The following is a 27493-nucleotide window of genomic DNA, read 5'->3' as shown; positions in this document are numbered from 1 at the left end:
TCTAGGCCAGTTAAACTGTATCATCCCATCTGAGGATGTAAACTGTTGTGATTCAAATTCTGACCCAGTTAAGCTGTATCATCCCATCTGAGGATGTAAACTGTTGTGATTCAAATTCTAGGCCAGTTAAGCTGTATTATCTCATCTGAGGATGTAAACTATTGTGATTCAAATTCTAGGCCAGGTAAGCTGTATTATCCCATCTAAGGATGTAAACTGATGTGATTCAAATTCTAGGCCAGTTAAGCTGTATTATCCCATCCGAGGATGTAAACTGATGTGATTCAAATTCTAGGCCAGTTAAGCTGTATTATCCCATCTGAGGATGTACACTGGTGTTATTCAAATTCCAGACCAGTTAAGCTATATTATCCTGTCTGAGGATATACACTGGTGTTATTTAAATTCTAGATCAGTTAATCTGTATTATCCCATCTGAGGATATTCACTGGTGTTATTCAAATTCTAGACCAGTTAAACTGTATTATCCCATCTGAGGATGTACACTGGTGTTATTCAAATTCTAGACCAGTTAATTTGTATTATCCTATCTGAGGATATACACTGGTGTTATTCACATTCTAGACCAGGTAAGCTGCATTATCCCATCTGAGGATGTGAACAGATGTCATTCAAATTCGAGACCAGTTAAGCTGTATTATCTCATCTGAGGTTGTTTACTGGTGTTATTCAAATTCTAGGCCAGTTAATCTGTATTATCTCATCTGAGGATGTAAACAGATATGATTCAAATTCTAGGCCAGGTAAGCTGTATCATCCCATCTGAGAATGTAAACAGATGTGATTCAAATTCTAAGCCAGTTAAGCTGTATCATCCCATCTGAGGATGTAAACTGATGTGATTCAAATTCTAGACCAGGTAAGCTGCATTATCTCATCTGAGGATGTGAACAGATATGATTCAAATTCTAGGCCAGTTAAGCTGTATTATCTCATCTAAGGATGTAAACTGTTGTGATTCAAATTCTCGACAAGTTAAGTTGTATTATCCCATCTGAGGTTGTATACTGGCGTTATTCAAATTCTAGGCCAGTTAAGCTGTATTATCCCATCTGAGGTTGTATACTGGCGTTATTCAAATTCTAGGCCAGTTCAGCTGTATTATCCCATCTGAGGATGTGAACAGATATGATTCAAATTCTAGGCCAGGTAAGCTGTATCATCCCATCTGAGGATGTAAACAGATGTGATTCAAATTCTAAGCCAGTTAAGCTGTATCATCCCATCTGAGGATGTAAACTGATGTGATTCAAATTCTAGGCCAGTTAAGCTGTATTATCCCATCTGAGGTTGTTTACTGGTGTTATTCAAATTATAGACCAGTTAAGCTGTATTATCCCATCTGAGGATGTAAACAGATGTGATTCAAATTCTAGGCCAGTTAAGCTGTATTATCCCATCTGAGGATATACACTGGTGTTATTTAAATTCTAGGCCAGGTAAGCTATGATATCCCATCTGAGGATGTAAACTGTTGTGATTCAAATTCTGGCTCAGTTAAGCTGTATCATCCCATCTGAGGATGTAAACTGTTGTGATTCAAGTTCTAGGCCAGTTAAGCTGTATCATCCCATCTGAGCATGTAAACTGATGTGATTCAAATTCTAGGCAAGTTAAGCTGTATTATCTCATCTGAGGATGTACACTGGTGTTATTTAAATTCTCGACCCGTTAAGTTGTATTATCTCATCTGAGGTTGTATACTGGTGTTATTCACATTCTAGGCCAGTTAAGCTGTATTATCCCATCTAAGGATGTAAACTGATGTGATTCAAATTCTAGGCCAGTTAAGCTGTATTATCCCAACTGAGGTTGTATACTGGCGTTATTCAAATCCTAGACCAGTTGAGCTGCATTATCCCATCTGAGGATGTAAACAGATGTGATTCAAATTCTAGACCAGTTAAGCTGTATTATCTCATCTGAGGATATACACTGGTGTTATTCAAATTCTAGGCCAGTTAAGCTGTATTATCTCATCTGAGGATGTACACTGGTGTTATTCAAATTCTAGACCAGTTGAGCTGCATTATCCCATCTGAGGATGTAACAGATGTGATTCAAATTTTAGACCAGTTAAGCTGTATTATCTCATCTGAGGATGTACACTGGTGTTATTCAAATTCTAGACCAGTTTAGCTGTATTATCCCATCTGAGGATGTACACTGGTGTTATTCAAATTCTAGACCAGTTTAGCTGTATCATCGCATTTGAGGATGTATTATTCAAATTCTAGACCAGTTAATCGGTATTATCCCATCTGAGGATAAACACTGGTGTTATTCAAATTCCAGACCAGTTAAGCTATATTATCCCATCTGAGGATATACACTGGTGTTATTCAAATTCGAGACCAGTTAAGCTGTATTATTCCATCTGAGGATGTACACTGGTGTTATTCAAATTCTAGACCAGTTAATTTATATTATCCTATCTGAGGATATACACTGGTGTTATGCAAATTCTAGACCAGGTAAGCTGCATTATCCCATCTGAGGATGTGAACAGATGTGATTCAAATTCTAGGCCAGTTAAGCTGTCTCATTCCATCTGAGGATGTAAACTGATGTGATTCAAATTCTAGTCCACTTAAGCTGTATTATCCCATCTGAGGATGTACACTGGTGTTATTTAAATTCTCGACCAGTTAAGTTGTATTATCCTATCTGAGGATATACACTGGTGTTATTTAAATTCTAGGCCAGGTAAGCTATGATATCCCATCTGAGGATGTAAACTGTTGTGATTCAAATTCTGGCTCAGTTAAGCTGTATCATCCCATCTGAGGATGTAAACTGTTGTGATTCAAGTTCTAGGCCAGTTAAGCTGTATCATCCCATCTGAGCATGTAAACTGATGTGATTCAAATTCTAGGCAAGTTAAGCTGTATTATCTCATCTGAGGATGTACACTGGTGTTATTTAAATTCTCGACCAGTTAAGTTGTATTATCTCATCTGAGGTTGTATACTGGTGTTATTCACATTCTAGGCCAGTTAAGCTGTATTATCCCATCTAAGGATGTAAACTGATGTGATTCAAATTCTAGGCCAGTTAAGCTGTATTATCCCAACTGAGGTTGTATACTGGCGTTATTCAAATTCTAGACCAGTTGAGCTGCATTATCCCATCTGAGGATGTAAACAGATGTGATTCAAATTCTAGACCAGTTAAGCTGTATTATCTCATCTGAGGATATACACTGGTGTTATTCAAATTCTAGGCCAGTTAAGCTGTATTATCTCATCTGAGGATGTACACTGGTGTTATTCAAATTCTAGACCAGTTGAGCTGCATTATCCCATCTGAGGATGAAACAGATGTGATTCAAATTTTAGACCAGTTAAGCTGTATTATCTCATCTGAGGATGTACACTGGTGTTATTCAAATTCTAGACCAGTTTAGCTGTATTATCCCATCTGAGGATGTACACTGGTGTTATTCAAATTCTAGACCAGTTTAGCTGTATCATCGCATTTGAGGATGTATTATTCAAATTCTAGACCAGTTAATCGGTATTATCCCATCTGAGGATAAACACTGGTGTTATTCAAATTCCAGACCAGTTAAGCTATATTATCCCATCTGAGGATATACACTGGTGTTATTCAAATTCGAGACCAGTTAAGCTGTATTATCCCATCTGAGGATGTACACTGGTGTTATTCAAATTCTAGACCAGTTAATTTGTATTATCCTATCTGAGGATATACACTGGTGTTATTCAAATTCTAGACCAGGTAAGCTGCATTATCCCATCTGAGGATGTGAACAGATGTGATTCAAATTCTAGGCCAGTTAAGCTGTCTCATTCCATCTGAGGATGTAAACTGATGTGATTCAAATTCTAGGCCAGTTAAGCTGTATCATCCCATCTGAGGATGTAAACTGATGTGATTCAAATTCTAGGCCAGTTAAGCTGTATTATCCCATCTGAGGTTGTTTACTGGTGTTATTCAAATTCTAGACCAGTTAAGCTGTATTATCCCATCTGAGGATGTAAACAGATGTGATTCAAATTCTAGGCCAGTTAAGCTGTATTATCCCATCTGAGGATATACACTGGTGTTATTTAAATTCTAGGCCAGGTAAGCTATGATATCCCATCTGAGGATGTAAACTGTTGTGATTCAAATTCTGGCTCAGTTAAGCTGTATCATCCCATCTGAGGATGTAAACTGTTGTGATTCAAATTCTAGGCCAGTTAAGCTGTATCATCCCATCTGAGGATGTAAACTGATGTGATTCAAATTCTAGGCAAGTTAAGCTGTATTATCTCATCTGAGGATGTACACTGGTGTTATTCAATTTCTCGACCAGTTAAGTTGTATTATCTCATCTGAGGTTGTATACTGGTGTTATTCACATTCTAGGCCAGTTAAGCTGTATTATCCCATCTAAGGATGTAAACTGATGTGATTCAAATTCTAGGCCAGTTAAGCTGTATTATCCCATCTGAGGTTGTATACTGGCGTTATTCAAATTCTAGACCAGTTGAGCTGCATTATCCCATCTGAGGATGTAAACAGATGTGATTCAAATTCTAGACCAGTTAAGCTGTATTATCTCATCTGAGGATATACACTGGTGTTATTCAAATTCTAGACCAGCTGAGCTGTATTATCCCATCTGAGGATGTAAACTGGTGTTATTCAAATTCTAGACCAGTTAAGCTGTATCATCCCATCTGAGGATATATACTGGTGTTATTCAAATTCTAGATCAGTTAATCTGTATTATCCCATCTGAGGATATTCACTGGTGTTATTCAAATTCTAGACCAGTTAAACTGTATTATCCCATCTGAGGATGTACACTGGTGTTATTCAAATTCTAGACCAGTTAATTTGTATTATCCTATCTGAGGATATACACTGGTGTTATTCAAATTCTAGACCAGGTAAGCTGCATTATCCCATCTGAGGATGTGAACAGATGTGATTCAAATTCGAGACCAGTTAAGCTGTATTATCTCATCTGAGGTTGTTTACTGGTGTTATTCAAATTCTAGGCCAGGTAAGCTGTATCATCCCATCTGAGAATGTAAACAGATGTGATTCAAATTCTAAGCCAGTTAAGCTGTATCATCCCATCTGAGGATGTAAACTGATGTGATTCAAATTCTAGACCAGGTAAGCTGCATTATCTCATCTGAGGATGTGAACAGATATGATTCAAATTCTAGGCCAGGTAAGCTGTATCATCCCATCTGAGGATGTAAACTGTTGTGATTCAAATTCTGGCTCAGTTAAGCTGTATCATCCCATCTGAGGATGTAAACTGTTGTGATTCAAATTCTAGGCCAGTTAAGCTGTATCATCCCATCTGAGGATGTAAACTGATGTGATTCAAATTCTAGGCAAGTTAAGCTGTATTATCTCATCTGAGGATGTACACTGGTGTTATTCAATTTCTCGACCAGTTAAGTTGTATTATCTCATCTGAGGTTGTATACTGGTGTTATTCACATTCTAGGCCAGTTAAGCTGTATTATCCCATCTAAGGATGTAAACTGATGTGATTCAAATTCTAGGCCAGTTAAGCTGTATTATCCTATCTGAGGATTTTCACTGGTGTTATTCAAATTCTAGACCAGTTAAGCTGTATTATCCCATCTGAGGATGTAAACAGATGTGATTCAAATTCTAGGCCAGTTAAGCTGTATTATCCCATCTGAGGATATACACTGGTGTTATTTAAATTCTAGGCCAGGTAAGCTATGATATCCCATCTGAGGATGTAAACTGTTGTGATTCAAATTCTGGCTCAGTTAAGCTGTATCATCCCATCTGAGGATGTAAACTGATGTGATTCAAATTCTAGGCCAGTTAAGCTGTATTATCCCATCTGAGGTTGTTTACTGGTGTTATTCAAATTCTAGACCAGTTAAGCTGTATTATCCCATCTGAGGATGTAAACAGATATGATTCAAATTCTAGGCCAGTTAAGCTGTATTATCCCATCTGAGGATATACACTGGTGTTATTTAAATTCTAGGCCAGGTAAGCTATGATATCCCATCTGAGGATGTAAACTGTTGTGATTCAAATTGTGGCTCAGTTAAGCTGTATCATCCCATCTGAAGATGTAAACTGATGTGATTCAAATTCTAGGTAAGTTAAGCTGTATTATCTCATCTGAGGATGTACACTGGTGTTATTCAAATTCTCGACCAGTTAAGTTGTATTATCTCATCTGAGGTTGTATACTGGTGTTATTCACATTCTAGGCCAGTTAAGCTGTATTATCCCATCTAAGGATGTAAACTGATGTGATTCAAATTCTAGGCCAGTTAAGCTGTATTATCCCAACTGAGGTTGTATACTGGCGTTATTCAAATTCTAGACCAGTTGAGCTGCATTATCCCATCTGAGGATGTAAACAGATGTGATTCAAATTCTAGACCAGTTAAGCTGTATTATCTCATCTGAGGATATACACTGGTGTTATTCAAATTCTAGACCAGTTGAGCTGCATTATCCCATCTGAGGATGTAACAGATGTGATTCAAATTCTAGACCAGTTAAGCTGTATTATCTCATCTGAGGATGTACACTGGTGTTATTCAAATTCTAGACCAGTTTAGCTGTATTATCCCATCTGAGGATGTACACTGGTGTTATTCAAATTCTAGACCAGTTTAGCTGTATCATCGCATTTGAGGATGTATTATTCAAATTCTAGACCAGTTAATCGGTATTATCCCATCTGAGGACAAACACTGGTGTTATTCAAATTCCAGACCAGTTAAGCTATATTATCCCGTCTGAGGATATACACTGGTGTTATTCTAATTCTAGATCAGTTAATCTGTATTATCCCATCTGAGGATATACACTGGTGTTATTCAAATTCGAGACCAGTTAAGCTGTATTATCCTATCTGAGGATGTACACTGGTGTTATTCAAATTCTAGACCAGTTAATTTGTATTATCCTACCTGAGGATATACACTGGTGTTATTCAAATTCTAGACCAGGTAAGCTGCATTATCCCATCTGAGGATGTGAACAGATGTGATTCAAATTCTAGGCCAGTTAAGCTGTCTCATTCCATCTGAGGATGTAAACTGATGTGATTCAAATTCTAGGCCAGTTAAGCTGTATTATCCCATCTGAGGATGTACACTGGTGTTATTCAAATTCTAGACCAGTTAATTTGTATTATCCTATCTGAGGATATACACTGGTGTTATTCAAATTCTAGACCAGGTAAGCTGCATTATCCCATCTGAGGATGTGAACAGATGTGATTCAAATTCAAGACCAGTTAAGCTGTATCATCCCATCTGAGGATGTAAACTGTTGTGATTCAAATTCTGGCCAGTTAAGCTGTATCATCCCATCTGAAGATGTAAACTGTTGTGATTCAAATTCTAGGCCAGTTAAGCTGTATTATCTCATCTGAGGATGTAAACTGTTGTAATTAAAATTCTAGGCCAGTTAAGCTGTATTATCCCATCTAAGAATGTAAACTGATGTGATTCAAATTCTAGGCCAGTTAAGCTGTATTATCCCATCTGAGGTTGTATACTGGTGTTATTCAAATTCTAGGCTAGTTAAGATGTATTATCTCATCTGATGATGTACACTGGTGTTATTCAAATTCTCGACCAGTTAAGTTGTATTATCTCATCTGAGGATGTACACTGGTATTATTCAAATTCTAGACCAGTTTAGCTGTATTATCCCATCTGAGGTTGTATACTGGTGTTATTCAAATTCTAGGCCAGTTAAGCTGTATTATCTCATCTGAGGATGTACATTGGTGTTATTCAAATTCCCGACCAGTTAAGCTGTATTATCTCATGTGAGGATGTAAACTGTTGTGATTCAAATTCTAGGCCAGTTAAGCTGTATTATCCCATCTGAGGATGTAAACTGTTGTGATTCGAATTCTAGGCCAGTTAAGCTGTATCATCCCATCTGAGGATGTAAACTGTTGTGATTCAAATTCTCGACAAGTTAAGTTGTATTATCCCATGTGAGGTTGTATACTGGCGTTATTCAAATTCTAGGCCAGTTAAGCTGTATTATCCCATCTGAGGTTGTATACTGGCGTTATTCAAATTCTAGGCCAGTTCAGCTGTATTATCCCATCTAAGAATGTAAACTGATGTGATTCAAATTCTAGGCCAGTTAAGCTGTATTATCCCATCTGAGGATATACACTGGTGTTATTCAAATTCTAGGACAGGTAAGCTGTATCATCCCATCTGGGGATAAACACTGGTGTTATTCAAATTCTGGACCAGTTAAGCTGTATTATCCCATCCGAAGATGTACAATGGGTTTATTCAAATTCTGGACCAGTTAGGCTGTATCATCCCATCTGAGGCTGTATACTGGCATTATTCAAATTCTAGGCCAGTTAAACTGTATCATCCCATCTGAGGATGTAAACTGTTGTGATTCAAATTCTGACCCAGTTAAGCTGTATCATCCCATCTGAGGATGTAAACTGTTGTGATTCAAATTCTAGGCCAGTTAAGCTGTATTATCTCATCTGAGGATGTAAACTATTGTGATTCAAATTCTAGGCCAGGTAAGCTGTATTATCCCATCTAAGGATGTAAACTGATGTGATTCAAATTCTAGGCCAGTTAAGCTGTATTATCCCATCCGAGGATGTAAACTGATGTGATTCAAATTCTAGGCCAGTTAAGCTGTATTATCCCATCTGAGGATGTACACTGGTGTTATTCAAATTCCAGACCAGTTAAGCTATATTATCCTGTCTGAGGATATACACTGGTGTTATTTAAATTCTAGATCAGTTAATCTGTATTATCCCATCTGAGGATATTCACTGGTGTTATTCAAATTCTAGACCAGTTAAACTGTATTATCCCATCTGAGGATGTACACTGGTGTTATTCAAATTCTAGACCAGTTAATTTGTATTATCCTATCTGAGGATATACACTGGTGTTATTCACATTCTAGACCAGGTAAGCTGCATTATCCCATCTGAGGATGTGAACAGATGTGATTCAAATTCGAGACCAGTTAAGCTGTATTATCTCATCTGAGGTTGTTTACTGGTGTTATTCAAATTCTAGGCCAGTTAATCTGTATTATCTCATCTGAGGATGTAAACAGATATGATTCAAATTCTAGGCCAGGTAAGCTGTATCATCCCATCTGAGAATGTAAACAGATGTGATTCAAATTCTAAGCCAGTTAAGCTGTATCATCCCATCTGAGGATGTAAACTGATGTGATTCAAATTCTAGACCAGGTAAGCTGCATTATCTCATCTGAGGATGTGAACAGATATGATTCAAATTCTAGGCCAGTTAAGCTGTATTATCTCATCTAAGGATGTAAACTGTTGTGATTCAAATTCTCGACAAGTTAAGTTGTATTATCCCATCTGAGGTTGTATACTGGCGTTATTCAAATTCTAGGCCAGTTAAGCTGTATTATCCCATCTGAGGTTGTATACTGGCGTTATTCAAATTCTAGGCCAGTTCAGCTGTATTATCCCATCTGAGGATGTGAACAGATATGATTCAAATTCTAGGCCAGGTAAGCTGTATCATCCCATCTGAGGATGTAAACAGATGTGATTCAAATTCTAAGCCAGTTAAGCTGTATCATCCCATCTGAGGATGTAAACTGATGTGATTCAAATTCTAGGCCAGTTAAGCTGTATTATCCCATCTGAGGTTGTTTACTGGTGTTATTCAAATTATAGACCAGTTAAGCTGTATTATCCCATCTGAGGATGTAAACAGATGTGATTCAAATTCTAGGCCAGTTAAGCTGTATTATCCCATCTGAGGATATACACTGGTGTTATTTAAATTCTAGGCCAGGTAAGCTATGATATCCCATCTGAGGATGTAAACTGTTGTGATTCAAATTCTGGCTCAGTTAAGCTGTATCATCCCATCTGAGGATGTAAACTGTTGTGATTCAAGTTCTAGGCCAGTTAAGCTGTATCATCCCATCTGAGCATGTAAACTGATGTGATTCAAATTCTAGGCAAGTTAAGCTGTATTATCTCATCTGAGGATGTACACTGGTGTTATTTAAATTCTCGACCCGTTAAGTTGTATTATCTCATCTGAGGTTGTATACTGGTGTTATTCACATTCTAGGCCAGTTAAGCTGTATTATCCCATCTAAGGATGTAAACTGATGTGATTCAAATTCTAGGCCAGTTAAGCTGTATTATCCCAACTGAGGTTGTATACTGGCGTTATTCAAATCCTAGACCAGTTGAGCTGCATTATCCCATCTGAGGATGTAAACAGATGTGATTCAAATTCTAGACCAGTTAAGCTGTATTATCTCATCTGAGGATATACACTGGTGTTATTCAAATTCTAGGCCAGTTAAGCTGTATTATCTCATCTGAGGATGTACACTGGTGTTATTCAAATTCTAGACCAGTTGAGCTGCATTATCCCATCTGAGGATGTAACAGATGTGATTCAAATTTTAGACCAGTTAAGCTGTATTATCTCATCTGAGGATGTACACTGGTGTTATTCAAATTCTAGACCAGTTTAGCTGTATTATCCCATCTGAGGATGTACACTGGTGTTATTCAAATTCTAGACCAGTTTAGCTGTATCATCGCATTTGAGGATGTATTATTCAAATTCTAGACCAGTTAATCGGTATTATCCCATCTGAGGATAAACACTGGTGTTATTCAAATTCCAGACCAGTTAAGCTATATTATCCCATCTGAGGATATACACTGGTGTTATTCAAATTCGAGACCAGTTAAGCTGTATTATTCCATCTGAGGATGTACACTGGTGTTATTCAAATTCTAGACCAGTTAATTTATATTATCCTATCTGAGGATATACACTGGTGTTATGCAAATTCTAGACCAGGTAAGCTGCATTATCCCATCTGAGGATGTGAACAGATGTGATTCAAATTCTAGGCCAGTTAAGCTGTCTCATTCCATCTGAGGATGTAAACTGATGTGATTCAAATTCTAGTCCACTTAAGCTGTATTATCCCATCTGAGGATGTACACTGGTGTTATTTAAATTCTCGACCAGTTAAGTTGTATTATCCTATCTGAGGATATACACTGGTGTTATTTAAATTCTAGGCCAGGTAAGCTATGATATCCCATCTGAGGATGTAAACTGTTGTGATTCAAATTCTGGCTCAGTTAAGCTGTATCATCCCATCTGAGGATGTAAACTGTTGTGATTCAAGTTCTAGGCCAGTTAAGCTGTATCATCCCATCTGAGCATGTAAACTGATGTGATTCAAATTCTAGGCAAGTTAAGCTGTATTATCTCATCTGAGGATGTACACTGGTGTTATTTAAATTCTCGACCAGTTAAGTTGTATTATCTCATCTGAGGTTGTATACTGGTGTTATTCACATTCTAGGCCAGTTAAGCTGTATTATCCCATCTAAGGATGTAAACTGATGTGATTCAAATTCTAGGCCAGTTAAGCTGTATTATCCCAACTGAGGTTGTATACTGGCGTTATTCAAATTCTAGACCAGTTGAGCTGCATTATCCCATCTGAGGATGTAAACAGATGTGATTCAAATTCTAGACCAGTTAAGCTGTATTATCTCATCTGAGGATATACACTGGTGTTATTCAAATTCTAGGCCAGTTAAGCTGTATTATCTCATCTGAGGATGTACACTGGTGTTATTCAAATTCTAGACCAGTTGAGCTGCATTATCCCATCTGAGGATGAAACAGATGTGATTCAAATTTTAGACCAGTTAAGCTGTATTATCTCATCTGAGGATGTACACTGGTGTTATTCAAATTCTAGACCAGTTTAGCTGTATTATCCCATCTGAGGATGTACACTGGTGTTATTCAAATTCTAGACCAGTTTAGCTGTATCATCGCATTTGAGGATGTATTATTCAAATTCTAGACCAGTTAATCGGTATTATCCCATCTGAGGATAAACACTGGTGTTATTCAAATTCCAGACCAGTTAAGCTATATTATCCCATCTGAGGATATACACTGGTGTTATTCAAATTCGAGACCAGTTAAGCTGTATTATCCCATCTGAGGATGTACACTGGTGTTATTCAAATTCTAGACCAGTTAATTTGTATTATCCTATCTGAGGATATACACTGGTGTTATTCAAATTCTAGACCAGGTAAGCTGCATTATCCCATCTGAGGATGTGAACAGATGTGATTCAAATTCTAGGCCAGTTAAGCTGTCTCATTCCATCTGAGGATGTAAACTGATGTGATTCAAATTCTAGGCCAGTTAAGCTGTATCATCCCATCTGAGGATGTAAACTGATGTGATTCAAATTCTAGGCCAGTTAAGCTGTATTATCCCATCTGAGGTTGTTTACTGGTGTTATTCAAATTCTAGACCAGTTAAGCTGTATTATCCCATCTGAGGATGTAAACAGATGTGATTCAAATTCTAGGCCAGTTAAGCTGTATTATCCCATCTGAGGATATACACTGGTGTTATTTAAATTCTAGGCCAGGTAAGCTATGATATCCCATCTGAGGATGTAAACTGTTGTGATTCAAATTCTGGCTCAGTTAAGCTGTATCATCCCATCTGAGGATGTAAACTGTTGTGATTCAAATTCTAGGCCAGTTAAGCTGTATCATCCCATCTGAGGATGTAAACTGATGTGATTCAAATTCTAGGCAAGTTAAGCTGTATTATCTCATCTGAGGATGTACACTGGTGTTATTCAATTTCTCGACCAGTTAAGTTGTATTATCTCATCTGAGGTTGTATACTGGTGTTATTCACATTCTAGGCCAGTTAAGCTGTATTATCCCATCTAAGGATGTAAACTGATGTGATTCAAATTCTAGGCCAGTTAAGCTGTATTATCCCATCTGAGGTTGTATACTGGCGTTATTCAAATTCTAGACCAGTTGAGCTGCATTATCCCATCTGAGGATGTAAACAGATGTGATTCAAATTCTAGACCAGTTAAGCTGTATTATCTCATCTGAGGATATACACTGGTGTTATTCAAATTCTAGACCAGCTGAGCTGTATTATCCCATCTGAGGATGTAAACTGGTGTTATTCAAATTCTAGACCAGTTAAGCTGTATCATCCCATCTGAGGATATATACTGGTGTTATTCAAATTCTAGATCAGTTAATCTGTATTATCCCATCTGAGGATATTCACTGGTGTTATTCAAATTCTAGACCAGTTAAACTGTATTATCCCATCTGAGGATGTACACTGGTGTTATTCAAATTCTAGACCAGTTAATTTGTATTATCCTATCTGAGGATATACACTGGTGTTATTCAAATTCTAGACCAGGTAAGCTGCATTATCCCATCTGAGGATGTGAACAGATGTGATTCAAATTCGAGACCAGTTAAGCTGTATTATCTCATCTGAGGTTGTTTACTGGTGTTATTCAAATTCTAGGCCAGGTAAGCTGTATCATCCCATCTGAGAATGTAAACAGATGTGATTCAAATTCTAAGCCAGTTAAGCTGTATCATCCCATCTGAGGATGTAAACTGATGTGATTCAAATTCTAGACCAGGTAAGCTGCATTATCTCATCTGAGGATGTGAACAGATATGATTCAAATTCTAGGCCAGGTAAGCTGTATCATCCCATCTGAGGATGTAAACTGTTGTGATTCAAATTCTGGCTCAGTTAAGCTGTATCATCCCATCTGAGGATGTAAACTGTTGTGATTCAAATTCTAGGCCAGTTAAGCTGTATCATCCCATCTGAGGATGTAAACTGATGTGATTCAAATTCTAGGCAAGTTAAGCTGTATTATCTCATCTGAGGATGTACACTGGTGTTATTCAATTTCTCGACCAGTTAAGTTGTATTATCTCATCTGAGGTTGTATACTGGTGTTATTCACATTCTAGGCCAGTTAAGCTGTATTATCCCATCTAAGGATGTAAACTGATGTGATTCAAATTCTAGGCCAGTTAAGCTGTATTATCCTATCTGAGGATTTTCACTGGTGTTATTCAAATTCTAGACCAGTTAAGCTGTATTATCCCATCTGAGGATGTAAACAGATGTGATTCAAATTCTAGGCCAGTTAAGCTGTATTATCCCATCTGAGGATATACACTGGTGTTATTTAAATTCTAGGCCAGGTAAGCTATGATATCCCATCTGAGGATGTAAACTGTTGTGATTCAAATTCTGGCTCAGTTAAGCTGTATCATCCCATCTGAGGATGTAAACTGATGTGATTCAAATTCTAGGCCAGTTAAGCTGTATTATCCCATCTGAGGTTGTTTACTGGTGTTATTCAAATTCTAGACCAGTTAAGCTGTATTATCCCATCTGAGGATGTAAACAGATATGATTCAAATTCTAGGCCAGTTAAGCTGTATTATCCCATCTGAGGATATACACTGGTGTTATTTAAATTCTAGGCCAGGTAAGCTATGATATCCCATCTGAGGATGTAAACTGTTGTGATTCAAATTGTGGCTCAGTTAAGCTGTATCATCCCATCTGAAGATGTAAACTGATGTGATTCAAATTCTAGGTAAGTTAAGCTGTATTATCTCATCTGAGGATGTACACTGGTGTTATTCAAATTCTCGACCAGTTAAGTTGTATTATCTCATCTGAGGTTGTATACTGGTGTTATTCACATTCTAGGCCAGTTAAGCTGTATTATCCCATCTAAGGATGTAAACTGATGTGATTCAAATTCTAGGCCAGTTAAGCTGTATTATCCCAACTGAGGTTGTATACTGGCGTTATTCAAATTCTAGACCAGTTGAGCTGCATTATCCCATCTGAGGATGTAAACAGATGTGATTCAAATTCTAGACCAGTTAAGCTGTATTATCTCATCTGAGGATATACACTGGTGTTATTCAAATTCTAGACCAGTTGAGCTGCATTATCCCATCTGAGGATGTAACAGATGTGATTCAAATTCTAGACCAGTTAAGCTGTATTATCTCATCTGAGGATGTACACTGGTGTTATTCAAATTCTAGACCAGTTTAGCTGTATTATCCCATCTGAGGATGTACACTGGTGTTATTCAAATTCTAGACCAGTTTAGCTGTATCATCGCATTTGAGGATGTATTATTCAAATTCTAGACCAGTTAATCGGTATTATCCCATCTGAGGACAAACACTGGTGTTATTCAAATTCCAGACCAGTTAAGCTATATTATCCCGTCTGAGGATATACACTGGTGTTATTCTAATTCTAGATCAGTTAATCTGTATTATCCCATCTGAGGATATACACTGGTGTTATTCAAATTCGAGACCAGTTAAGCTGTATTATCCTATCTGAGGATGTACACTGGTGTTATTCAAATTCTAGATCAGTTAATTTGTATTATCCTACCTGAGGATATACACTGGTGTTATTCAAATTCTAGACCAGGTAAGCTGCATTATCCCATCTGAGGATGTGAACAGATGTGATTCAAATTCTAGGCCAGTTAAGCTGTCTCATTCCATCTGAGGATGTAAACTGATGTGATTCAAATTCTAGGCCAGTTAAGCTGTATTATCCCATCTGAGGATGTACACTGGTGTTATTCAAATTCTAGACCAGTTAATTTGTATTATCCTATCTGAGGATATACACTGGTGTTATTCAAATTCTAGACCAGGTAAGCTGCATTATCCCATCTGAGGATGTGAACAGATGTGATTCAAATTCAAGACCAGTTAAGCTGTATTATCTCATCTGAGGTTGTTTACTGGTGTTATTCAAATTCTAGTCCAGTTAAGCTGTATTATCTCATCTGAGGATGTAAACTGTTGTGATTCAAATTCTAGGCCAGTTAAGCTGTATTATCTCATCTGAGGATGTACACTGGTGTTATTCAAATTCTCGACAAGTTAAGTTGTATTATCTCATCTGAGGTTGTATACTGGCGTTATTCAAATACTAGACCAGTTAAGCTGTATTATCCCATCTGAGGATGTAAACTGGTGTTATTCAAATTCTAGACCAGTTAAGCTGTATCATCCCATCTGAGGATATACACTGGTGTTATTCAAATTCTAGATCAGTTAATCTGTATTATCCCATCTGAGGATATTCACTGGTGTTATTCAAATTCTAGACCAGTTAAACTGTATTATCCCATCTGAGGATGTACACTGGTGTTATTCAAATTCTAGACCAGTTAATTTGTATTATCCTATCTGAGGATATACACTGGTGTTATTCAAATTCTAGACCAGGTAAGCTGCATTATCCCATCTGAGGATGTGAACAGATGTGACTCAAATTCGAGACCAGTTAAGCTGTATTATCTCATCTGAGGTTGTTTACTGGTGTTATTCAAATTCTAGGCCAGGTAAGCTGTATCATCCAATCTGAGAATGTAAACAGATGTGATTCAAATTCTAAGCCAGTTAAGCTGTATCATCCCATCTGAGGATGTAAACTGATGTGATTCAAATTCTAGACCAGGTAAGCTGCATTATCTCATCTGAGGATGTGAACAGATATGATTCAAATTCTAGGCCAGGTAAGCTGTATCATCCCATCTGAGGATGTAAACAGATGTGATTCAAATTCTAAGCCAGTTAAGCTGTATCATCCCATCTGAGGATGTAAACTGATGTGATTCAAATTCTAGGCCAGTTAAGCTGTATTATCCCATCTGAGGTTGTTTACTGGTGTTATTCAAATTCTAGACCAGTTAAGCTGTATTATCCCATCTGAGGATGTAAACAGATGTGATTCAAATTCTAGGCCAGTTAAGCTGTATTATCCCATCTGAGGATATACACTGGTGTTATTTAAATTCTAGGCCAGGTAAGCTATGATATCCCATCTGAGGATGTAAACTGTTGTGATTCAAATTCTGGCTCAGTTAAGCTGTATCATCCCATCTGAGGATGTAAACTGTTGTGGTTCAAATTCTAGGCCAGTTAAGCTGTATCATCCCATCCGAGGATGTAAACTGATGTGATTCAAATTCTAGGCAAGTTAAGCTGTATTATCTCATCTGAGGATGTACACTGGTGTTATTCAAATTCTCGACCAGTTAAGTTGTATTATCTCATCTGAGGTTGTATACTGGTGTTATTCACATTCTAGGCCAGTTAAGCTGTGTTATCCCATCTAAGGATGTAAACTGATGTGATTCAAATTCTAGGCCAGTTAAGCTGTATTATCCCAACTGAGGTTGTATACTGGCGTTATTCAAATTCTAGACCAGTTAAGCTGTATTATCTCATCTGAGGATGTACACTGGTGTTATTCAAATTCTAGACCAGGTAAGCTATGATATCCCATCTGAGGATGTAAACTGTTGTGATTCAAATTCTGGCTCAGTTAAGCTGTATCATCCCATCTGAGGATGTAAACTGTTGTGATTCAAGTTCTAGGCCAGTTAAGCTGTATCATCCCATCTGAGCATGTAAACTGATGTGATTCAAATTCTAGGCAAGTTAAGCTGTACTATCTCATCTGAGGATGTACAATGGTGTTATTTAAATTCTTGACCAGTTAAGTTGTATTATCTCATCTGAGGTTGTATACTGGTGTTATTCACATTCTAGGCCAGTTAAGCTGTATTATCCCATCTAAGGATGTAAACTGATGTGATTCAAATTCTAGGCCAGTTAAGCTGTATTATCCCAACTGAGGTTGTATACTGGCGTTATTCAAATTCTAGACCAGTTGAGCTGCATTATCCCATCTGAGGATGTAAACAGATGTGATTCAAATTCTAGACCAGTTAAGCTGTATTATCTCATCTGAGGATATACACTGGTGTTATTCAAATTCTAGGCCAGTTAAGCTGTATCATCCCATCTGAGCATGTAAACTGATGTGATTCAAATTCTAGGCAAGTTAAGCTGTACTATCTCATCTGAGGATGTACAATGGTGTTATTTAAATTCTTGACCAGTTAAGTTGTATTATCTCATCTGAGGTTGTATACTGGTGTTATTCACATTCTAGGCCAGTTAAGCTGTATTATCCCATCTAAGGATGTAAACTGATGTGATTCAAATTCTAGGCCAGTTAAGCTGTATTGTCCCAACTGAGGTTGTATACTGGCGTTATTCAAATTCTAGACCAGTTGAGCTGCATTATCCCATCTGAGGATGTAAACAGATGTGATTCAAATTCTAGACCAGTTAAGCTGTATTATCTCATCTGAGGATATACACTGGTGTTATTCAAATTCTAGGCCAGTTAAGCTGTATTATCTCATCTGAGGATGTACACTGGTGTTATTCAAATTCTAGACCAGTTGAGCTGCATTATCCCATCTGAGGATGTAACAGATGTGATTCAAATTTTAGACCAGTTAAGCTGTATTATCTCATCTGAGGATGTACACTGGTGTTATTCAAATTCTAGACCAGTTTAGCTGTATTATCCCATCTGAGGATGTACACTGGTGTTATTCAAATTCTAGACCAGTTTAGCTGTATCATCGCATTTGAGGATGTATTATTCAAATTCTAGACCAGTTAATCGGTATTATCCCATCGGAGGATAAACACTGGTGTTATTCAAATTCCAGACCAGTTAAGCTATATTATCCCATCTGAGGATATACACTGGTGTTATTCAAATTCGAGACCAGTTAAGCTGTATTATCCCATCTGAGGATGTACACTGGTGTTATTCAAATTCTAGACCAGTTAATTTGTATTATCCTATCTGAGGATATACACTGGTGTTATTCAAATTCTAGACCAGGTAAGCTGCATTATCCCATCTGAAGATGTGAACAGATGTGATTCAAATTCTAGGCCAGTTAAGCTGTCTCATTCCATCTGAGGATGTAAACTGATGTGATTCAAATTCTAGGCCAGTTAAGCTGTATCATCCCATCTGAGGATGTAAACTGATGTGATTCAAATTCTAGGCCAGTTAAGCTGTATTATCCCATCTGAGGATATACACTGGTGTTATTTAAATTCTTGGCCAGGTAAGCTATGATATCCCATCTGAAGATGTAAACTGTTGTGATTCAAATTCTGGCTCAGTTAAGCTGTATCATCCCATCTGAGGATGTAAACTGTTGTGATTCAAATTCTAGGCCAGTTAAGCTGTATCATCCCATCTGAGGATGTAAACTGATGTGATTCAAATTCTTGGCAAGTTAAGCTGTATTATCTCATCTGAGGATGTACACTGGTGTTATTCAATTTCTCGACCAGTTAAGTTGTATTATCTCATCTGAGGTTGTATACTGGTGTTATTCACATTCTAGGCCAGTTAAGCTGTATTATCCCATCTAAGGATGTAAACTGATGTGATTCAAATTCTAGGCCAGTTAAGCTGTATTATCCCATCTGAGGTTGTATACTGGCGTTATTCAAATTCTAGACCAGTTGAGCTGCATTATCCCATCTGAGGATGTAAACAGATGTGATTCAAATTCTAGACCAGTTAAGCTGTATCATCCCATCTGAGGATATATACTGGTGTTATTCAAATTCTAGATCAGTTAATCTGTATTATCCCATCTGAGGATATTCACTTGTGTTATTCAAATTCTAGACCAGTTAAACTGTATTATCCCATCTGAGGATGTACACTGGTGTTATTCAAATTCTAGACCAGTTAATTTGTATTATCCTATCTGAGGATATACACTGGTGTTATTCAAATTCTAGACCAGGTAAGCTGCATTATCCCATCTGAGGATGTGAACAGATGTGATTCAAATTCGAGACCAGTTAAGCTGTATTATCTCATCTGAGGTTGTTTACTGGTGTTATTCAAATTCTAGGCCAGGTAAGCTGTATCATCCCATCTGAGAATGTAAACAGATGTGATTCAAATTCTAAGCCAGTTAAGCTGTATCATCCCATCTGAGGATGTAAACTGATGTGATTCAAATTCTAGACCAGTTAATCGGTATTATCCCATCTGAGGATGTAAACAGATGTGATTCAAATTCTAGACCAGTTAAGCTGTATTATCTCATCTGAGGATATACACTGGTGTTATTCAAATTCTAGACCAGTTGAGCTGCATTATCCCATCTGAGGATGTAACAGATGTGATTCAAATTCTAGACCAGTTTAGCTGTATTATCCCATCTGAGGTTGTTTACTGGTGTTATTCAAATTCTAGACCAGTTAAGCTGTATTATCCCATCTGAGGATGTAAACAGATGTGATTCAAATTCTAGGCCAGTTAAGCTGTATTATCCCATCTGAGGATATACACTGGTGTTATTTAAATTCTAGGCCAGGTAAGCTATGATATCCCATCTGAGGATGTAAACTGTTGTGATTCAAATTCTGGCTCAGTTAAGCTGTATCATCTCATCTGAGGATGTAAACTGATGTGATTCAATTTCTAGGCCAGTTAAGCTGTATTATCCCATCTGAGGTTGTTTACTGGTGTTATTCAAATTCTAGACCAGTTAAGCTGTATTATCCCATCTGAGGATGTAAACAGATATGATTCAAATTCTAGGCCAGTTAAGCTGTATTATCCCATCTGAGGATATACACTGGTGTTATTTAAATTCTAGGCCAGGTAAGCTATGATATCCCATCTGAGGATGTACACTGGTGTTATTCAAATTCTCGACCAGTTAAGTTGTATTATCTCATCTGAGGTTGTATACTGGTGTTATTCACATTCTAGGCCAGTTAAGCTGTATCATCCCATCTGAGAATGTAAACAGATGTGATTCAAATTCTAAGCCAGTTAAGCTGTATCATCCCATCTGAGGATGTAAACTGATGTGATTCAAATTCTAGACCAGGTAAGCTGCATTATCTCATCTGAGGATGTGAACAGATATGATTCAAATTCTAGGCCAGGTAAGCTGTATCATCCCATCTGAGGATGTAAACAGATGTGATTCAAATTCTAAGCCAGTTAAGCTGTATCATCCCATCTGAGGATGTAAACTGATGTGATTCAAATTCTAGGCCAGTTAAGCTGTATTATCCCAACTGAGGTTGTATACTGGCGTTATTCAAATTCTAGACCAGTTGAGCTGCATTATCCCATCTGAGGATGTAAACAGATGTGATTCAAATTCTAGACCAGTTAAGCTGTATTATCTCATCTGAGGATATACACTGGTGTTATTCAAATTCTAGACCAGTTGAGCTGCATTATCCCATCTGAGGATGTAACAGATGTGATTCAAATTCTAGACCAGTTTAGCTGTATTATCCCATCTGAGGATGTACACTGGTGTTATTCAAATTCTAGACCAGTTTAGTTGTATCATCGCATTTGAGGATGTATTATTCAAATTCTAGACCAGTTAATCGGTATTATCCCATCTGAGGACAAACACTGGTGTTATTCAAATTCCAGACCAGTTAAGCTATATTATCCCGTCTGAGGATATACACTGGTGTTATTCAAATTCTAGAGCAGTTAATCTGTATTATCCCATCTGAGGATATACACTGGTGTTATTCAAATTCGAGACCAGTTAAGCTGTATTATCCTATCTGAGGATGTACACTGGTGTTATTCAAATTCTATACCAGTTAATTTGTATTATCCTATCTGAGGATATACACTGGTGTTATTCAAATTCTAGACCAGGTAAGCTGCATTATCCCATCTGAGGATGTGAACAGATGTGATTCAAATTCTAGGCCAGTTAAGCTGTCTCATTCTATCTGAGGATGTAAACTGATGTGATTCAAATTCTAGGCCAGTTAAGCTGTATTATCCCATCTGAGGATGTACACTGGTGTTATTCAAATTCTAGACCAGTTAATTTGTATTATCCTATCTGAGGATATACACTGGTGTTATTCAAATTCTAGACCAGGTAAGCTGCATTATCCCATCTGAGGATGTGAACAGATGTGATTCAAATTCAAGACCAGTTAAGCTGTATTATCTCATCTGAGGTTGTTTACTGGTGTTATTCAAATTCTAGGCCAGTTAAGCTGTATTATCTCATCTGAGGATGTAAACTGTTGTGATTCAAATTCTAGGCCAGTTAAGCTGTATTATCTCATCTGAGGATGTACACTGGTGTTATTCAAATTCTCGACAAGTTAAGTTGTATTATCCCATCTGAGGTTGTATACTGGCGTTATTCAAATACTAGACCAGTTAAGCTGTATTATCCCATCTGAGGATGTAAACTGGTGTTATTCAAATTCTATACCAGTTAAGCTGTATCATCCCATCTGAGGATATACACTGGTGTTATTCAAATTCTAGATCAGTTAATCTGTATTATCCCATCTGAGGATATTCACTGGTGTTATTCAAATTCTAGACCAGTTAAACTGTATTATCCCATCTGAGGATGTACACTGGTGTTATTCAAATTCTAAACCAGTTAATTTGTATTATCCTATCTGAGGATATACACTGGTGTTATTCAAATTCTAGACCAGGTAAGCTGCATTATCCCATCTGAGGATGTGAACAGATGTGATTCAAATTCGAGACCAGTTAAGCTGTATTATCTCATCTGAGGTTGTTTACTGGTGTTATTCAAATTCTAGGCCAGGTAAGCTGTATCATCCCATCTGAGAATGTAAACAGATGTGATTCAAATTCTAAGCCAGTTAAGCTGTATCATCCCATCTGAGGATGTAAACTGATGTGATTCAAATTCTAGACCAGGTAAGCTGCATTATCTCATCTGAGGATGTGAACAGATATGATTCAAATTCTAGGCCAGGTAAGCTGTATCATCCCATCTGAGGATGTAAACAGATGTGATTCAAATTCTAAGCCAGTTAAGCTGTATCATCCCATCTGAGGATGTAAACTGATGTGATTCAAATTCTAGGCCAGTTAAGCTGTATTATCCCATCTGAGGTTGTTTACTGGTGTTATTCAAATTCTAGACCAGTTAAGCTGTATTATCCCATCTGAGGATGTAAACAGATGTGATTCAAATTCTAGGCCAGTTAAGCTGTATTATCCCATCTGAGGATATACACTGGTGTTATTTAAATTCTAGGCCAGGTAAGCTATGACATCCCATCTGAGGATGTAAACTGTTGTGATTCAAATTCTGGCTCAGTTAAGCTGTATCATCCCATCTGAGGATGTAAACTGTTGTGGTTCAAATTCTAGGCCAGTTAAGCTGTATCATCCCATCTGAGCATGTCAACTGATGTGATTCAAATTCTAGGCAAGTTAAGCTGTATTATCTCATCTGAGGATGTACACTGGTGTTATTCAAATTCTCGACCAGTTAAGTTGTATTATCTCATCTGAGGTTGTATACTGGTGTTATTCACATTCTAGGCCAGTTAAGCTGTGTTATCCCATCTAAGGATGTAAACTGATGTGATTCAAATTCTAGGCCAGTTAAGCTGTATTATCCCAACTGAGGTTGTATACTGGCGTTATTCAAATTCTAGACCAGTTGAGCTGCATTATCCCATCTGAGGATGTAAACAGATGTGATTCAAATTCTAGACCAGTTAAGCTGTATTATCTCATCTGAGGATATACACTGGTGTTATTCAAATTCTAGGCCAGTTAAGCTGTATTATCTCATCTGAGGATGTACACTGGTGTTATTCAAATTCTAGACCAGTTGAGCTGCATTATCCCATCTGAGGATGTAACAGATGTGATTCAAATTCTAGACAAGTTAAGCTGTATTATCTCATCTGAGGATGTACACTGGTGTTATTCAAATTCTAGACCAGTTTAGCTGTATTATCCCATCTGAGGATGTACACTGGTGTTATTCAAATTCTAGACCAGTTTAGCTGTATCATCGCATTTGAGGATGTATTATTCAAATTCTAGACCAGTTAATCGGTATTATCCCATCTGAGGATAAACACTGGTGTTATTCAAATTCCAGACCAGTTAAGCTATATTATCCCGTCTGAGGATATACACTGGTGTTATTCAAATTCTAGATCAGTTAATCTGTATTATCCCATCTGAGGATATACACTGGTGTTATTCAAATTCGAGACCAGTTAAGCTGTATTATCCTATCTGAGGATGTACACTGGTGTTATTCAAATTCTAGACCAGTTAATTTGTATTATCCTATCTGAGGATATACACTGGTGTTATTCAAATTCTAGACCAGGTAAGCTGCATTATCCAATCTGAGGATGTGAACAGATGTGATTCAAATTCTAGGCCAGTTAAGCTGTCTCATTCCATCTGAGGATGTAAACTGATGTGAATCAAATATAGGCCAGTTAAGCTGTATTATCCCATCTGAGGATGTACACTGGTGTTATTCAAATTCTAGACCAGTTAATTTGTATTATCCTATCTGAGGATATACACTGGTGTTATTCAAATTCTAGACCAGGTAAGCTGCATTATCCCATCTGAGGATGTGAACAGATGTGATTCAAATTCAAGACCAGTTAAGCTGTATTATCTCATCTGAGGTTGTTTACTGGTGTTATTCAAATTCTAGGCCAGTTAAGCTGTATTATCTCATCTGAGGATGTAAACTGTTGTGATTCAAATTCTAGGCCAGTTAAGCTGTATTATCTTATCTGAGGATGTACACCGGTGTTATTCAAATTCTCGACATGTTAAGTTGTATTATCCCATCTGAGGTTGTATACTGGCGTTATTCAAATTCTAGGCCAGTTAAGCTGTATTATCCCATCTAAGGATGTAAACTGATGTGATTCAAATTCTAGGCCAGTTAAGCTGTATTATCCCAACTGAGGTTGTATACTGGCGTTATTCAAATTCTAGGCCAGTTAAGCTGTATCATCCCATCTGAGGATATACACTGGTGTTATTCAAATTCTGGACCAGTTAAGCTGTATTATCCCATCTGAAGATGTACACTGGTTTTATTCAAATTCTGGTCCAGTTAGGCTGTATCATCCCATCTGAAGTTGTATACTGGCATTATTCAAATTCTAGGCCAGTTAAGCTGTATTATCCCATCTGAAGATATACACTGGTGTTATTCAATTCTAGGCCAGGTAGGCTGCCTTATCCCATCTGAGGGTGTAAACAGATGTGATTCAAATTCTAGGCCAGTTAAGCTGTATTATCTCCTCTGAGGATGTAAACAGATGTGATTTAAATTCTAGACCAGTTAAGCTGTTTAATCCCATCTGAGGATGTAAACAGATGTGATTCAAATTCTAGGCCAGTTAAGCTGTATTATCCCATCTGAGGTTGTATACTGGCATTATTCAAATTCTAGGCCAGTTAAGCTGTATTATCTCGTCTGAGGATATACACTGGTATTAGTCAAATTCTAGGCCAATTAAGCTGTATTATCTCATCTGAGGATGTACACAGATGTGATTCAAATTCTAGACCAGTTAAGCTGCATTATCTCATCTGAGCATGTAAACAGATGTGATTCTAATTCTAGACCAGTTCATCTGTATCATCCCATCTGAAGATGTAAATTGTTGTGATTCAAATTCTTGACCAGTTAAGCTGTATTATCTCATCTGAGGATGTACACTGGTGTTATTCAAATTCTAGACCAGTTCAGCTGTATTATCCCATCTGAGGATGTACACTGGTGTTATTCAAATTCTAGACCAGGTAAGTTGTATTATCCCATCTGAGGATGTAAACAGATGTGATTCAAATTCTAGACCAGTTAAGCTGTATTATCTCATCTGAGGATATACACTTGTGTTATTCAAATTCTAGACCAGTTAGGATGTATTATCCCATCTGAGGATAAACATTGGTGTGATTCAAATTCCAGACCAGTTAAGCTATATTATCCCGTCTGAGGATATACCCTGGTGTGATTCAAATTCTAGGCCAGGCAAGCTGTATTATTCTGTCTGTATTCTGTCTGTGTGTATCATTCTGTATTATCTCTGTCAAAATAATCCATGTATTATTTGTATCTTTCTTTATAGCCACTGTGTTTAATAATGCTAATCAACATATCAATGTGTATGGTGATGATGTTGAAGTGGATTACAGAGGCTATGAAGTAAGTATAAGAGTTTTTTAATACAGGTTTAATGTGTAATATTAAACCATGTTTATGACGCGAATCTCATGCTTTCTCGTGTGATATTTACATAGATCTCGCACTTTCTCACGTGGCTCAACATCACAATCAGTTTGTTTCTGGCGTCATATTGGAAGTAGTCTGAAAATGTTACAGAGCTTAAGCTATTCTCATTTTATTTATTCATGTCTTCAATTTCCGTAACTGAAGTAGTAATTAATTGTGAAATGGACAGCCACAGTATGGTTACACGCCGTGGAGGCAGAAAGCGACATGCAGTTACAGATATGGCGAACAAAGTTAGTAGGCAATGCGGTATCATCAGCGGAGGTAGAAATTCCTACGACGAGTTCAACTCTGGATCCCAATAACTCTGCGAATTGGACTACACTCGTGTTACGCGAAAAGTTGCGGCAACTTAGAATGAAACTGCCACCGAGCATGAATAGGAAAAGTTTAATCCAAGTCTATGAACTGAACCTAGTAGACGATGATCTTGTTGAAACTGCGGCTACGACCACAGTCGGCGTATGCAACAATAATACTCCGCCACTACTGTCACCACCGAGTGGGGAGTCATCTGGTGAAACTTTTTGTGGACGAGACTCTAACAATATGGCCTCATCGCATTCTTCTGGACCCATATCGCACACCAACCAACCAGCCACAGCTCAAGTTTTATCCTTATATGGGAATGACAATGGCAATACTAACAAATGAAGGAAGTTTGGTGTTGCATCACATACCCTTGGCTAAGCATAAAACTCTAGGCCCAGCCCAGGAACTTGAATATATCGGTATTTTGCTTAGTTCTAAAGACATGACTGCTTTCTTACCTGCTGATAAAAAAGCATGAATATTGACCAAGTTTGCTGAGGTTACATCCAAGAATACATTACAAAGAGCCAGTTGTTATCATTATTGGGGCACCGTAATTTTGCAACGAGAGTGATTATATCAGGGAGATCATTTCTTTCACATTTATTACAGTTAGCAGCATCCGTTTTTTAATTACATGTACATGTAATATTTCTCTCAATTTAGATTGTCGTAGGGAATTGGCTATGTGGGAACATTTCTTAGCTGCTTGGAATGAAGCCCATTTCTTTCTACACAGTACAGTGACACTTGCCTCAGACATTGATATCTTTACAGATGCTCTATCCACTGTGGGCTTTGGGGGATATTTTAAAGGGAGCTGGTTCTGTGATAAGTGGCCAGTTGAGTTAGATTCACAACATAATGATGACTTATGCATGGCTTTGCTTGAGCTGTATCTCATTGTAGTGGCAGCAATGCTTTGGGGTACACAGTGGTCACAGCACAGAATCAGTTTCAATTGTGACAATTTTGCAACAGTGCATATTATTAGAAAAGGAAGAGCTTCCAGTCACTGTTGCATAATTAATAAGCTGTTGAGATGGCTAACTTTATTGGCTATGCAACATAACTTTGTTTTCTTAGCCCACCATCTCCCAGGTGCTCACAATGGTATTGCAGACTCATTATCTCGCTTTCAATTTCAGAGATTTCGCCTCTTGGCACCAGCAGCACAACAGCACAAGACTCAGTGTCCATTGTTTTACAGAATAACCCAAATTTAGATGAGCATTTCAACCAT

At 37.5% G+C, this 27493-nt stretch overlaps 1 protein-coding gene across 1 annotated transcript in view; it reads left to right on the top strand.

The window, feature by feature from the left end:
• LOC102806605 (GPI-anchor transamidase-like) overlaps positions 1 to 27493 on the top strand; it is a 121589-nt gene that overhangs the window by 36606 nt on the left and 57490 nt on the right. Inside the window, exon 4 of the mRNA XM_085492457.1 lies at positions 25775 to 25851. Within this exon, the coding sequence (XP_085348583.1) occupies positions 25775 to 25851 (77 nt within the window). The remainder of the gene's footprint in view (positions 1 to 25774; positions 25852 to 27493) is intronic.

Source organism: Saccoglossus kowalevskii, chromosome 17, assembly GCF_978046115.1.
Source record: "Saccoglossus kowalevskii chromosome 17, keSacKowa6.1, whole genome shotgun sequence".
Taxonomy (NCBI): Eukaryota; Metazoa; Hemichordata; class Enteropneusta; family Harrimaniidae; genus Saccoglossus; species Saccoglossus kowalevskii.
The sequence above is the reverse complement of the archived record's forward strand: the minus strand, read 5'-3'. Positions and strand labels throughout refer to the sequence as shown.